The sequence below is a fragment of the Xenopus tropicalis genome, chromosome 2, assembly GCF_000004195.4.
Source record: "Xenopus tropicalis strain Nigerian chromosome 2, UCB_Xtro_10.0, whole genome shotgun sequence".
NCBI classification, from domain to species: Eukaryota; Metazoa; Chordata; class Amphibia; order Anura; family Pipidae; genus Xenopus; species Xenopus tropicalis.
This window is the reverse complement of record NC_030678.2, coordinates 100,555,016-100,571,052: the sequence shown is the minus strand read 5'-3', so window position 1 is coordinate 100,571,052 and position 16,037 is coordinate 100,555,016. Positions and strand designations below refer to the sequence as shown.

Here is a 16,037-nt window from a genome sequence, read left to right as displayed (position 1 = left end):
AGGGACAGAATTATTGTACAGCTGAACCAAGAGCAATTCCCAGCAGTTCAGCTTATTCAGCAGTTCAGTCATGAAAGTTTTTTTAAAAAATTGACACATTCAAAACTGATACCTTTGTCAGTTTGTCAGAATGTATTTGACTGAGTTGACTGCCATTTTGCTTTATGGAGCGGTAGCACTCAGCACTGCTCAGCAGAAACACTATCACCTGTCCCAATCCTTATTCCAGGTACAGATCACATGGTGGAAGAAAGTATTCACACAGTTACTTTCAGGCTGGAACGAATTGTTAAATTAAAATTAGGGATGCGCTGAACCCCCGAACCCACCCCAACAGATTCAGTCCGAATACCGATCCAAATCCATGTGCTAATTAGTTTATGCTAATTAGGATCTGGATTTGCTTGGCCGGGACCATGAATTTGGGGCGAAACCGCACCCTGCCAAAAAAGGCCGAATCCTGCCCGAATACCGAACCGAACCGATTCCTTAATTAAAGGAAAAGAAAAAGCTAAGCCACTTGGGGTGCCAAAATGTTTGGCACCCCCAAGTGATTTTAATCGCTTACATATATATACGTCTACACTGACTCCAAAACTAGTGTTTATAAAGAACTATAAAGAGCAGTCTTTTATACAACAAGTACCTGCCTTGCTTGTGATGGTGGTACCTCTTTAAACTCTAGTTCCTTATTATTAAATAAGAACTTAATTTCACAGTCATCTACAAGCATCACAGATGAGGCTAAGCTTTTGAGATGTTGTTACGTATTATTCTACATTGATTCTGTTTCTTATTGGCCTTCAATGCATTATGTAATTTCAGTCCATTAGTTAATATTTTTTAATTCTTGCAATAGCCATTTTAATCATTTTTTTTTTTCTAGACCTTTTCTTGATAGGAGGAAATCGGATGGTAAGTTTCAGAGCGACACTTGAATTATAATTGGCTGCCAAACCTTTTCAAACTGGTGTGCTTATGATCTAGGGGTGTGGTGGAAGTGCTTTGCTGCTTATAACACTTGGACATAACTTAACTAGAAGAAAGATGCTGCAATAATTAGCAAGCTCTACGAGGGACATAATGACCTACTAATTCAAAATACTTTCCAATTGCTCTCCTGTAGCAAATAGTATATAGTGAACTTCAATATTATTCGTAAAAACAAAACTTAGTCTCTAAACTACACACTCCCACTCCAGATAATGTTACATACACATATAATAAAGCTTCCCTCACTGTGCCCAGCATTATCAAAGAGCTATTACTTATAAAGGGGGTGATAAAATAGAGGTTTTGAAAAAGGGCCTCTTAAAAGCAAAGGAAAGACACTACTCAAGTGCTACCTGCCTATATATCTTGTTAGCACTTTGCTTAAATGGCCAGGCTGTGATAAACCATCCATTATAATCAGCCAGCATACACTAGTGTATGAGTTCCTCGGTTTTGTTCCCTGTGTGGAGATTAGGGATGCACTGAATCCAAGTGTCTGGCCAAACCAAATCCAAATCCTTACAATCTTGTGACTTTTGATTACGTGAACTTGGAAGTGAAAATTTTGTAAGAGCGCACTTCGCACGCTATTTGATTTAACCCTTCCATAGCCTAATTTCCATATGCAAATTAGGATTTGGATTTGGTTCGGTATTCAGATGATTCTTTCACAAAGGATTTAGGGTTTGGCCGAACCCAAAAATATTGGATTTGGGACTTGATTTAACATTAACCAATCAGTGCTTGCATCAATAACAGTGCTTTTATGATACATATTGAAAACAAATACATATTCAGGGGTTGATAAAAAAATTTTTAGGCAAATACCAGGGTTCTGTACAAAATTGTAATGAAATGCATTGTTTTCTGTTGCAGAGGATGCGGTTACAGATTATAATGATGCCTCTGTCTCTGAGAGGTACATTTTTTATGTTCTGATTTGAATTCATTTGTCTTCGCATTTTTTTCTTAATGTGGAGTAGAGAGTGAAGTATTACGCATTTTTCCTGCTGAGAATAATAATAAACCTTTGTCCTTGTTAAGTCACGCACAGCAACCAATTAATCAATCAAATAACTAATCAATAAATCAATCAGGTGTTGTCTTATAAACACATGATCAGTAAATGATACCTTCTGATTGAGTGCTATGGGTTACTAGACCTGGTGCAGACTGACACATTCTCCCATAGCCCAACAATTTTCAGTTGGGTACAACCAATTGCTCATGTCAGTCAGAGATAGTGGGTGATCTGTTTGCACATGATGTTTTAGGTAGAATAAAAATATATGTACAAAATAAGACTACTCGTGAAATAAATTTGTTAAAAAAATTACTATAGATTGCTCAGAGTTACCCCTACACACAAGCAAACTAACAAATGTTAGTTGCTGCTAAATACACTTCTTTCCTGACATGTGCTAGTAACTAAATATTCCCTTTTGCGAACACATTGCACACCTTCAGGTATACATAAATATTATAATTATTTTTAAGTTTGCGGAGCAGTTATTAAGTCATGTTTGCTTCAGCTTTGCAAAGGGCTATCAGACTTTGGGCCACATTAAATTCAATAAGAAAAAGTTATTTCATGGTTTATCGCTCATAGACAAGATTCAGTTCAAGGAGAAAAAACATTTTTTTTCAAATTCAGTTTTCCATAGACTTTAATAGAGTTTTCACGTGATAAACTTTGTGATAAGTTTTTCTGAATTGAACTGCATCTCAAATTGAATTTCATCTTGAGTTTTCACTTGATAATCTTTTTTCTCACTGAATTTAATCTGCCCCATTGTAGCTTTCATTTATCTGTATTAGATTACCACATGCTTTTTAAATATAGACAACGTTCATTTTATTGTCACTGTATCGATTTTTGTGCATGATGTCCGATTTATAATTAGCTATTTGTTGCACTTTGCAAGCTACCCTGCCCATAAGTGTGCACACTGCTTTTTGCAACATACAGTCATGGTTGAAAGTGCCCATTTTGTCCATACTGTTAGATCAGCCTGACTTGGTGTACCACTTGTGTGGCCAAACCTGGCAAACTATGCTTGATTTTCAAACTCGGAAATGGTTCCAACTCGGAACCATAAAACCTTCAGATGTTTTAGACTCAATTAATCAATGGCACTAAAAGAATTAAAGCATTTTAATTTAAAGCTTAGTACTTTTTGAACATGGCACGCATTACTATATGCTTTAGTTTGGCTTGTGCATGAGATAATAAAAATAATAAAAAATCATGGGATGAATTAATCAAATCAAATTTAAATTCTGAAAAAATGATTTTTCTCTCTTTTTAAAGCTACAATACTGTGCAAGTGAAAACTGAGCCCAGTGAAGATTCTGGTATGTCACCTAATTCTTTTTATTATGAACTTTTATTATGACATGTAGTCACTAGAATATTACTTGTTGGTAGTTTGCTTTGAGCACATGGCAGTTAATTGCAAACAAATACAGAATGAAACTTGCTTTTTATCGTGGTCTTTGTTTTCCCAACAAGATGAAAATAATAATCTCTTTAACACCTTAACACTAAATGCTTTAGGTAGCAGTGCCAACACCATAGATTCTGCGTTTCTATTTTCTATAGAAAAAATGCATTGTTCTGATATAGAATCCTGCCTGTGGCTTCCATGGCCAGCACCAAGCTTTTTATGGACATATATAATGAGTCTTACATTGCTAAGCTATTTCTAAAGTTAAAGAAATAGAAAACCCACTTCTTGCTCATGTATGGTGTTTCATAGTGTTAATCAGATGCATTTGAAATTATCAGCATGAAGATATTTGAAAAATAGATATGCAAAGAGAATAATCAACAGTTTAATTTTATACATGAAGGGAGAAAGTTACCCTTACAATTGACTTTGGTTTTTAATGCTTTACAATAAATATAACCTTCTTGACCATCTTTTTTTTCATTAAGAAAAAAAACAATAGAAGTGTTCTTAAAAACAGGTTTTGTTTGGTTACTTACAGAAAGTTCACTTGAGTTGACCACTGTCACTATAAAGGAAGAAATTGACGATCAAGACTACTATCAGTTTAATTTCCAAGGTAATCCATATAAATGTGAATGGTCATTACCTGCAACTACTTCCTTACCTTGTTACCAGAGACTGAGATGAATACTATATGGCTCATATATAATAGGGTGCAAAGTGTGCTTTGATATTCAGTGGTGTACAAGCAGGCTTAAGTTGCACTCACTCTTGTAGGGGCTGGCCTGTGGTTGTCCCCTTACTAGGATGCTATTCTGCAGATGCTATCTTGGCTATCTTGAGTGCCTTTGGGTTAAAAAGCACAATGCAGGCCTTATAATTTAGGCCTTTTAAAATACAGGATTCCATTCTTCATCAGAGTGATTTACTCTGCATCTTGTACTAGGTTCTCTACCAAAGGTACATAAAGTTGCTAAGAGGAACAGACTGTTCCTCTGCTGTACAAGGCTAAGGCCAATGTCCCACGTAATGATTTACCACTCCAAAATACCTTTCCATTGGCAACAAAGGTGGAAAGGCCTATGCATCGCTTTGGTTTTTAGAAGTCATGAAAAGTTTCCTCCTGCAGGTACAACGCACACTTTATTCTATTGTGCATTTATGAGCACATTTATGTGCCAATAGAATAATGTAACTGTATTTCACCATCCATCCAAAACTCAGCATTAAGTATGCAAAATCAATTATTTTATCTACTATTTTTTGTAATAAGTCACAATCCTGTGTATTTAAACATGTCTAGCCATGCCCTAAAATGCAGTATACTGTATAAAATGTTTTTTATATTTTCAAGCCATTGTAATTGATTCCAATGAGGGATCTGTCATATCTGGTAGTCTTATATGAAGGATGGGCTTAGGGGAAAGATTCTCTAGCAAAACTCATAATAGTACATGTCTTGGTTTAACTCTTAAAGGAGAAGGAAAGGCTAATAAAGAGTTAATCTCAAGTTGCAGGCATACCTTCAGTTCTCTCAATAGTGCCGTTAAGTCTCCCCATATTTCTCCCGTTCAGATGATCAGAAGCCTCATAGGAAAAAAAAAGATGAGCTCTGTAAAGAAAGTTCCAATAATGCCTCGCTCCTGCACCAATACCAAAACCCGTGTACATGTTCCATTTGTAAGACTGTGAGGAAGGTTCCTGCTGATTGGCTCAGATCCACATTCCTAAGGGGGGGGGAGTGAGTTCTTAGCATTCTTGAGGGAGGGGGAAGCAGGAGAGGGGTGAGAGGAGAGAGATGCGTGTCTCTGGCACAGGAAAACAAAGACAGCAAATCTTTTGACAGAGGACTCAGTGCAGCATTTCTGTCACTTTTTAATCATCTGATTTTTACTTGCAATACACAGCATAGCAAGGTAAAGGGCACCCAGCCACTAAAAGAGTTAATTTGCAAGAGCAGCAGATCTATAACATACCTATTTAGGTGGGGAAAAGTATCATACGCATCAGTATTTTCTCTTTGATATACCTTGCTTACTAATTAGAGTAAATTTATACAATTGTTGCTTTTGTATAAGACTAGTGAATATAAACCTCCGATATTAAAAGAGAAATGAAACATCTGTATTCATAAAAGTCATATAACCGTGTCAATAAAAAACATTTAATATTTTTTTGTTGATCATTTTAATTTCCTATGTATATTTGCTATTGAAAAATTATATTTTAATATAATCACATTTTTAAAATCACTTTTAATTTGTCATTAATGAACATGATTGTATATAAGTGTTCTTTGACAAGTATAACTGGTTAATTCTGGGTAAGAAACTTAAATAATACATTTAATTGCTACCCTTAGACTCAGACCGAGTTACACTTCTCCAAACGAGTGACCCATCGATTATCTTCGGTTTTCTGAACACCTCACATGCACAGTAGAGTAAAGATCGGGACTTAAATATTGTGAATTTTACTCTACTTTGCATGCATGCTATCAGGACAGCACAGCAGATTTCTAGGGCTTTAAGAAACATAGCAGCATGGCAGGAAGTGCCCCCCTAGTCTAAGATTAATGATTATATTCACTAAGGAGGCCTAACACATTGACATTCTCCAGTAAATGTTACTTAACTTGCCCTTTAAAATGCTGTTTGTTAGAAACCTGTTGGGTTTTGTTTTACATCAATGCAGATGCCACAGTAAGCCATAGCTGCCTCTTTCCTTACCCAATGAGAATATTATCATTAAATTTATATTTTGTACTTAGCTTACCAACGTAGTAATCATTTGTTAAAATGTTTTTTAAATTTTTGTTTCTTATAAATAGTGTAAGTTTTATACAATTTATTATAATAGTAATTTCACTATTTTGTTTACTTTATATGCAGTTCCAGTTAAATATGCAGTTCAGATTTTTCTTGATACTGTGTTGCAGTAGTCTTGTAAATGGTTTGCTCCAACAGATAGATAGGTACATAGGTAGGTAGGTTGGTAAGTAAGGATTACTATTCTATTCTATCTATAAAAATAGAATAAGAATAGCAAGGAAAAATTCATCAGAACCAAAAGCATTTTAATCATAAATGATGCAGGTCTAAGAACATACTGTTGTAGAGGACTGTATGTATATATAGTAAATATTACACATTAACTCCCTACTAGAAGACTTCCTACAGAGCAAAGACGACTGGATATTTTCTAAATGATTCTCCTAGAGAAGACTTTCTGGTCTTTGCTGTGGAACAAGGAGCCTTCGCTGCAGAAACTGATATACTCTTTACTCTTTGCTGCTAATATGCACTCATTTCTACAACGATCTCAGGACAAAAACACTGTGAGGAAAAAATATGTGACATTCACTCCAGGCCTACTTTTTGTTGAACTTCAATTAAAGAAGGCCCATATATGACATCCCACCAAAAGAATTCAGAAGATTTCTCTCACGTTATTTTCTGAATGTTAAAAAGAAAGATAATAGTGAATATGAAGACTTGCAGTTCAGTCAGTTTTCCAGAGCACTGAGCGTTACCCAAAGCAAGGGAACAACCCCACAAATATGCCAATGATGGCAACTGATGTATATCAGTTGGGCATGTCTCTCCCACCCAAATGGCATCATTTGTACTGCATATATCCCATCCTTTTGCTAGAACCATCACATTTTCCTAAAGCGAATATCACCCGGTGGCCATTTTTCCTCTGATACATAATCAGATAGATTTAAATCTGCAAACAACATACACACACAGACCCTTATTCAGCATACATTTCAGCAAGAATGCAGGCTCACACAGGCAGAACTGTCTCTGATAAAAGTTCTGGTTTGTTTGAGCTGAGCTCAGGAGAGGAGGTTAGGAGAAAAAATTGAAGCAGACAGCTAGAGCTGAGTTTCTATGGGAACCAGCAATGCCCTTTCTTCACTGGCTGCTAGACTGGAGGGCGTGTTTAGTAATCTGAGCTTAGAACAACTGAGCATGTCTGGCAAGCCAGAAGTCAAAGCAAATTCCTGAGGGGGGCCAAGTGGGTTAGGAAATCTACGTGATAAAGGGGATGCTGCAGCCTTCCTATTAACCTCTGGACAACCAGTGTGGCAGGACAGGTATTGAAAGATTTCAAAGAGACTGTTCACTGATTAAATTTTTGTGTGTGGGGTTACAAGTTTACAAGTTTTTTAAACCCACAAGAGATGCTTTGAAATGAAAGCAACAGGAATTGAAAACCAAGGGAAAGGGTTGTAAACAGAATGGTTTTGATGAGTTAACTGATGAACTTATCAATCAGCTATATATTACTAAACACACAAACTACATAATGCTCACTCCCTCCAAGACACTATATGGCTAAATAACTGTATTTACTTTGGTATGAAGGGAAATTCCAAAATGTGCCAGCTAAGATGTGCTGAAATCTTACTAGGGAGGATGAAATGGCAATGAATATTTACAGTATGTAAGAGAGAGGCAGAAAAAGGATCACATAGGTCTAAACAATTCTGCATTTAAACACAAGTCAAAAGCGTTTGCTACTCCTAAAAGTCCTGAATGGTGTCCTGTTGTGAACTACAAAATATTTCTGCAGCACAGGCCATTTTCTCTGCTCTCTGCTTTTATCCGCCTGTGTTTTATAGGCTGGCAAACAGAAGCAAATCTGCTCTCTTCTGCAGCTCTGTGAGCTGCACTGACAGGCAGAGCTTTGGCATGTTTGGCTCAAAACACCTGCTTTTGCATTTTTCGGGCTGATCTGCACTCAAGCCGAATCCATGATTTGGTTTGGGATTCAGCTTTTTTCAGAAGGATTTGATTGAATCCACGTGCCTGGCTGATCCGAATCTTTAATGACGTGATTTGTTGTCACATAAAGTTGAAAATGTTTAACCACACGTGCATATATGTAAATTATGATTCTGTTCGGTATTCAGCCAAATCTTTCATGAGGGATTTGTGGTTCGGCCGACCCCAAAAAAGTGGATTTGGTGCATCCCTACTTTCAGTGCAACTACATGGATTCATGAAAACAATTAACTTAAGGCTAAAGTCACAATAAATTCCACAATATGATTGTGACTGATTAGTTATTAATTCATGTTCTCATTGCATAGCAGCTCTGAAACCAGTGCAATTTGCATCAAAATTTAAATAAGCATCCCTGTAGCAGACAAACCTAATTTTCTGCTTGATTAATTTGCAACAACCCCTAAGCTTAGCTTCTCAACAGCTGCCCAGAGAACACTAAGCGTGTGAGTGTTACAAAATCCAAGGTGGACAACTCCTCTGACAACTTTGAAGGGCTGAATTATTTCTGCTATAGACACTGAACCTTTAAGCTGTACAGTAAGTTCAGTACAGGTATCGAACCCCTTATCCGGAAACCCATTATCCAGAAAGTTCCAAATTACGGAAAGCCCATCTCCCATAGACTCCATTTTAATCAAATAATTCACATTTTTCTATGTAGTGATAAAAAAGTACCTTGTACTTGATCCAAACTAAGATATAATTAATCCTTATTAGAGCCAAAACAATACAAAACAATATTATTGGGTTTAAAAACTATTTAAATGATTTTCGTAGTAAGACTTAAGGTAGGAGATCCTAATTACTGAAAGACCCCTTATTTGGAAAACCCCAGGTCCCAAGCATTCTGGAGAATGGGTCCCATACCTGTATATGAAATATTATCGCATTTCTAGCCATATTCTTTTTTAGGGTTTAGTTCTCCTCTGCTTCTCTCCAGTTGTGTTTTGTAGACAGGAAGAGAGAAGTGGAGCGAATGCTTAATGTGACTTTGGCCTTATGTTAGTTGTTGCTAAACACCTGTCACAGATGTTTTCATAAGTAATAAACATTTATTAACTAAATGTACACATGACAATTTCAGAATTTTTATAAAGAACAATTACATTATTGATTGGGTAAAACAATACTTCTAATCAGTGTGTAGTAAATACCCTTTAAAAAAATTCGAAGATTTAATAGGGAATGGCATAAGAAGCACGAACGGTACAGGTTTGTTTAATTGACCACTCCTATTGGTGTGCTGAACCTGATATAAATCCACAAAAAAAAAATCTATGGTGTTTGTTATTTCTTGAGCCAAACAGGGCAAAATGGGAAACTGAATCTACTTCATGTTTTGTCCTTACGAGGTAGATAATTAAATTGCCAGTATACAGCCCATTTCCTTTACTTTTTGTTTCAGCTGGGAACTTGCATTTTGCACCAGGAATTACATTTCTGTGGATATAAGAGTTTAGTGCTAGCACTGAGCTCTAACATCCAATCACTGAACACATTCTGATGAATTAACTCATTGATAAATGTGTCAATTTTCCTAACTACACTTATATTAAAAATGCTGGAAATTCTTCAGGAGTCCCCAGTTTTAATTAAACTTTTGATTTTTGGGGACCTTTTATAGACATTCTGAACTAAAGTATTTCATTGCGTAATTAAACATTGAACCTTCCCCAAACTGTCTAGACTCACTTTCTTTGAATAGATGCAATCACTCAGGTTGCACTTATTTGATGCATTTGAACTTAAGGTCTACTTTTTCTTCTAAGGTTGTGGATATGGTGAAGAGTCCAATGAAGCAACTGAAGTGGAGCAAAGAGAAGGTTAGACATATTGAATGTATTTGTTAAGATGCAAACAATCTTTGTTTCAGTTAAAACCATTGAAGCACTAAGAATTGTTGAGGTAAAACAGCTCAAAATTTTGTGATTGTCATATAGATATCATCCGTAAATGTGGTTGCCACTTACATTTTTGCTGGGAAAATATAGGCAATGTAATAATAAGGTGGACCCAAGGCTAAAAAAAAGACAGGAGAAGAACTGGCCAACACAGACATTTTTGCATGGCTTTGGAGATTCATTATTCACGCAGTCACCACAGTGACAGTAGAAGATGTAATTTTTGTGTTTTTTTTTATACAGCTGTTCAATGTTCATGTGTCATGCATGATATCCCTGCCCTAACAATATAATTGATAATGAATTTTGAAAGCTCGTCTCTGTAGCTGTAAGCAAACATTAGTGCTGGATCCATCTGGGGATTTCTTTTTCCTTCTTTAAAGATTCAGCTCTGCAAGTACCTTCTGAAACAAGTGAGGACCCAGAAGTTGAGGTCACTATAGAAGGTTGGTTTGTAAATTGTTCAGTACTCCTTTGCTCCCAAAGGAATTAATACAGCCAGTTGGCTTTTACAGAAGCTAAATCATAAAGGTCCAAGAGTTGAATTCAGTTAAACCACATATGTTTTTCATAGTCTTTACTAAGGGGGTTTCAACCTTACAAACAGAAATGCTCAATATTTGCTCAAAAAGGTCTTTGCTCTCTGTATTGTTGTTGTATAACATATGAAATGCGTAACATACTTTGAATTATTTCCATTTCAGTTTATTCTTTTTCTAAACTTTGTATTTCTGAGTAGCTGTGCACTTAGACTAGCCATAGAGATTTGGAACTAGCTATGAAAAGATTATCTTGTGCCTTATTTATTTCTTAAATCACATTAATTACTGTCACTGAGTTCAGTGACTAGTAAATGTATGTAATGTACTTTAATCTAAGGCTATTAAGCAGGATTCTTGTGCTAATCATTAAAAAGGATTCCTTCTTTTAGTCCGGAACAAGCTAATTTTCCCTGTAGTCAATACAGATGTTAAATATTTCTGTTCATTTGCATTAGATTAAGGCCTTATAGGCCTCTTCAGGGAATACCCCAATAAGATGTAGAGTGAACAAAAATGGCTTTAGTACTTTAGTACAATTTTATTGCTTTTACCAGCTACCAGTAGTTAAGCTATAAATCTCCATGTTTCTGCCTTACACAACTTTATAATTTCACTCTCATCTCTACTGCACTCATTTTTTCTACTTTCTCTGTCCTGTGGTTCTCCCATGTATTCTCTACATAGATGCTTTTCCTTATCTTTAAACTTTCTTTCTGTTATAACACATCTACTGATATCATGTTATTTATCATGAAAAACTGTCCTTACGTCACATAATACTGTCTATGCCTTTATCGTATTTTGCGCGACTTTTTCGTCATCTCGCAATTTTTTCGTATTGACCGATAGTAAACGGCGGAAAAACCAATCCGATTTTTTCGCGATGGCGTCGTAAAAGTCGCGGAAAATATACGAAAAAGTCGTGACGGCGGCGAAAAATCACTGGACATACGAAAAAGTCGCAAAAAATACCGATCATTACGAAAACACGCATTCGGACGCCTTCGGACCGTTCGTGGATTAGTAAATCTCCCCCTGCGTGTCTGTCCATAAAGATATAGCCACAAGATTGTACATATATTTATATATCCACTCTGTACATAATATACATACACTCTATTTATACATACATACATATATTTATCTGTTTATATATATATATATATATATATATATATATATATATATATATATACACACACCAATATTTTTCAATACACGTGTCCATATTTAGGTCTCCAGATTGTTTGTATAATGCACTTTTTACACTGTACTCTTGGTACAGTTTTTATTTTAGCTGATTTTGTCTTGCACTGTCCACTTTTCTGCAATGACAATGCAGATTTTCCACTTGTGGGACTAATAAAGACAGATTTGCTGCGATTTCTGACATCTGGATACGCTTCACCAAGAACTGTGCTGAGAGTCAAGGAACCTCCTCCTTTGAACTCCAGCAGTGGACAAATGCTCCGACTCATAAGGATGGCCACTTTCTGGATTTAGTCTTTACTAAAAATCTGTCCCTGTCTGATTTTAACAGTGTCCCCTTCCCCTTCTCTGACCATCACCTGGTTACATTTTATGTCTCTCACTCTCCTTCCCAACCTGCTCCTTCCCCCACTGTATTAATTAGAAATACACGCGACGTAGATCTCCCGGCCTTAGCTTCCTCTTTCAGGTCCAGTCTCTCCTCCTTTGATGAGACGTCGGACCCTGATACCCTGGTTAGCAAGTACAACAGTATACTTGCCTCCACCATTGACCTATTTGCACCCCATCAGCCTAAGCGTACTCTGGTTCAAAACCCACGCCCGTGGCTGAATGTGCACACCAAATTCTTACGCTCCTGTACGAGGTCTGCGGAACGTATGTGGAGGAAATCCCGTACGCAAGCAGACTTTATCCATTATAAATTCCTATTGGCCTGCCTCAATTCTGCCCTGTCGAAGGCTAAACAGGAATACTATAACACCCTCATAAACCACAATAAATCCAACCCGCGACGCCTGTTTTCTATTTTCAATACCCTTCTGCGTCCCTCACAGACTCCATTACCTCACCTTATGCACTCTCCCCAGGACTTTGCTGAGTTCTTCATGAACAAAGTGGAGTCCATCAGCAATCAGATTCCTCCCTCTACTAATACAAACCAGCTCCTCCTTCCTCAGCCCCCTGCTGTATGTCTTGACTCTTTTGGACCCGTAACTGTCTCCGAGGTCTCCCACCTTCTTTTGTCTGGTCCCCTCACCACTTGCTCTCTTGACCGTATGCCTTCCTCTCTGCTCAAACACTGCATTCCTGAACTTCCTCCGGCTCTTACTCACATTTTTAACTCTTCTCTGACCTCTGGAAGCTTCCCCTCTTCCTTCAAACAGGCCTGTGTCAAGCCCATCCTAAAAAAGGCCACGCTGGACCAGTCCTGTCTCTCTAACTACCGCCCTGTCTCACTTCTACCGCTTGCCTCCAAAATCTTAGAACGTATTGTCTTCTCCCGTATTACTAACTTTCTCAATGACCATAATTTATTAGACCCTCTGCAATCTGGTTTTCGGCCTGCGCTCTCTACTAAGACAGCGTTGTGCAGAGTTACAAATGATCTTCAGGTTGCCAAAGCCAAAGGTCACTTTTCCATACTAATCCTCCTAGATCTATCGGCTGCGTTTGATACGGTTGACCACTCCCTCCTGATGCAAATTTTGCATTCGATTGGTCTCCGCAGTCAGGCTGCATCCTGGATCTCTTCTTATCTCTCTAACCGTTCATTCACTGTCTCATATGCTAATAAAACCTCATCTCCAGTTCCTCTTAATGTGGGAGTACCTCAAGGCTCTGTACTTGGGCCGTTGTTGTTCTCCCTCTACACGCTGTCTTTGGGAGATCTTATCCGTTCATTTGGCTTCAAATACCATCTGTATGCTGATGATATCCAAATTTATCTGTCGACCCCTTCGTTAACAGCTGAAACTGAGACTCAAATCTCTAACTGCCTCCTGGCCATCTCTAACTGGATGAACCAACGCCACCTCAAACTCAACCTAACAAAAACTGAACTAATGATCTTTCCGCCTAAGCCTGGTCCTACCCCCCCCCCTTTTCTATCTCTATTGATGGCACCCTCATCAACCCCGTCGATTCGGCGCGTTGTTTGGGGGTGATCTTTGACTCCAGTCTCTCCTTTACATTAACACCACTGTCAAAACCTGTCACTTTTTCTTACGCAATATTGCCAAAATTCGTCCCTTTCTTTCTACTGCAACAGCTAAGCTGCTCATGCATGCTCTCATCCTGTCACTACTGGACTACTGCAACCTGCTATTAACCGGCCTCCCTAACTCCCATCTTTCCCCCCTACAGTCTATATTAAACACTGCTGCCAGAACTCTCCTCCTCTCATCCAAGAGAGTTCAGGCCCTTCCCATGCTAAAGTCCTTATCATGGCTTCCTATCAAACAAAGAATTTCTTACAAACTTCTTCTCCTAACCTTCAAAGCCCTCCATTCCTCTGCTCCTCACTACATCTCGTCCCTTGTGTCTCCTTATGTTCCCGGCCGACGCCTTCGTTCCTCGCAGAGCAATCGTTTGGCTGCACCCCCCACTTCTACTGCGGTTTCCCGCCTTAAACCTTTCTGCCTTGCTGCCCCCTACATTTGGAATGCCCTCCCTGATTTCCTCAGGAGAGAATCCTCCCCCAGTCTTTTTAAAACTAAGGTTAAAGACTACCTTTTGGAGCACTCGCCCAGCACCTAATCTGGGAACTGGCACTTATATTGTAGTGTCACCCACTGTGACCTACAGCACTTATATTCGCCTATTTGTGTCTGTTAGTTACCCTCCCATATAGATTGTAAGCTCTACGGGGCAGGGACCTCCTTCCTCTTGTGTCCTCGACTCTTAACTTATTGCTGCTGTATTTATTATTATACTTTGTATTTATCTATTATCTTATTAACACCCTGTTTGTATTAATGTATTCTACTGTACAGCGCTGCGTACATAAGTAGCGCTTTATAAATAAAGATATATATACATACATACAACTCCATTGCTGAATGCAGGGACGATGGTCATTGGGTCTGCAAATGCTGCAAACAGACTTTGAAACAGACAGACAGACTGTGTGGGAGTAAACAAATGCAAATGTGCCAGGCCTCACAGGTAATGGGTGAATTGGGACAACAAAAGATTGGGGAGAATCAAGCTGAAGACCTGTGAAAATCTCAGCAGGGGTGAATAACACCTCGGGCCTTGCACCAGAAAATAAAAAAGTCAGTAATTCTAGTGTTATGAAATGTGCCTATATACTGTATGTACTGTATGTAATTGTATTTGTCACCTAAATCTGTGTTTTGCTGACTTGAAAAAAAATTACAACACTGAAAGCAATTGAATTTTAACAATGTCACTTCTTATGGCTTTTAAATAGTCACATTGCATATTTATTTCAACTTAAATTGCCTTTTTAAAGAGAAAAGTACCCTTTTGATGTTCATAATTCTCTTTTGCCTAAGATGATGAGTACATTCCACCTAATAAGAAGCCAAAGAGCACAGAAATTGTCAATGAACCACTTCAATTTAAACGAAAAACCCGGGAGTTTAACTTTGGTAAGCTGTTACTTCCATACACGGTTTGCAATTCCGGATTATGAAAAATAACTGGTACCTAAAATTGGTTTAAAGAGAACCTATCAACCATATATTGTTTCCCCCACCAGAGCCTGTACTCCAGATGGGGGAAACAATAGTTTAAAAAAAAAAAAAAACTCCCTCCTACTTGCGCTGGGCTCCTGGTGCGAACGACCTTGTTGGTTGGCACGCATGCACTTAATAACTGATCACCCCGCTCTCTTACTATGCGCATACGCCTGACATAGGAGCGGTAAATGTAAATCACCCTGCTACATCACACACATGCGCATAACAAGCGGCACTTACTGTATATACTCGAGTATAAGCCTAGTTTTTCAGCACCCAAAATGTGCTGAAAAAGTCACCATCGGCTTATACTCGAGTCGGGTGCCATGGGTCCCTCCAGACTAGCACCCTCTCTCCTTTGTGTGCAAATTAAGCCACCTGCAACCAGACCCTCCAGTGCCTGTTGTTTTTGTTGACCCTCTTCTCCACTTACAGAGCTAGTTTACTGTTTTTCTTTGAAATAAATATTTAAAAACATATACCCCACTGATGCCTCAATTAATGTAATTTTATTGGTATTTATTTTGATTATTGAAACTTAGCAATAGCAGCTGCATTTCCCACCCTAGGCTTATACTCGAGTCGATACGTTTTTCCAGTTTTCTTAGGTAAAATTAGGTACCTCGGCTTATATTCGGATCGGCTTATACTCGAGTAT

General features: G+C 38.0%; 1 protein-coding gene across 5 annotated transcripts in view; it reads left to right on the top strand.

The window, feature by feature from the left end:
- Nucleotides 1-16,037, top strand: part of gtf2i (general transcription factor IIi) — a 60,246-nt gene that overhangs the window by 9,382 nt on the left and 34,827 nt on the right. For 4 of the 5 annotated variants that reach the window (XM_031896977.1, XM_031896979.1, XM_031896976.1 and 1 more), the window contains 7 exons: nt 887-915; nt 1,870-1,912; nt 3,305-3,348; nt 3,985-4,062; nt 10,012-10,065; nt 10,527-10,589; nt 15,194-15,289. In XM_031896977.1, the coding sequence (XP_031752837.1) occupies nt 887-915; nt 1,870-1,912; nt 3,305-3,348; nt 3,985-4,062; nt 10,012-10,065; nt 10,527-10,589; nt 15,194-15,289 (407 nt within the window). The remainder of the gene's footprint in view (nt 1-886; nt 916-1,869; nt 1,913-3,304; nt 3,349-3,984; nt 4,063-10,011; nt 10,066-10,526; nt 10,590-15,193; nt 15,290-16,037) is intronic. The other variant, XM_031896978.1, reaches the window with a different exon arrangement.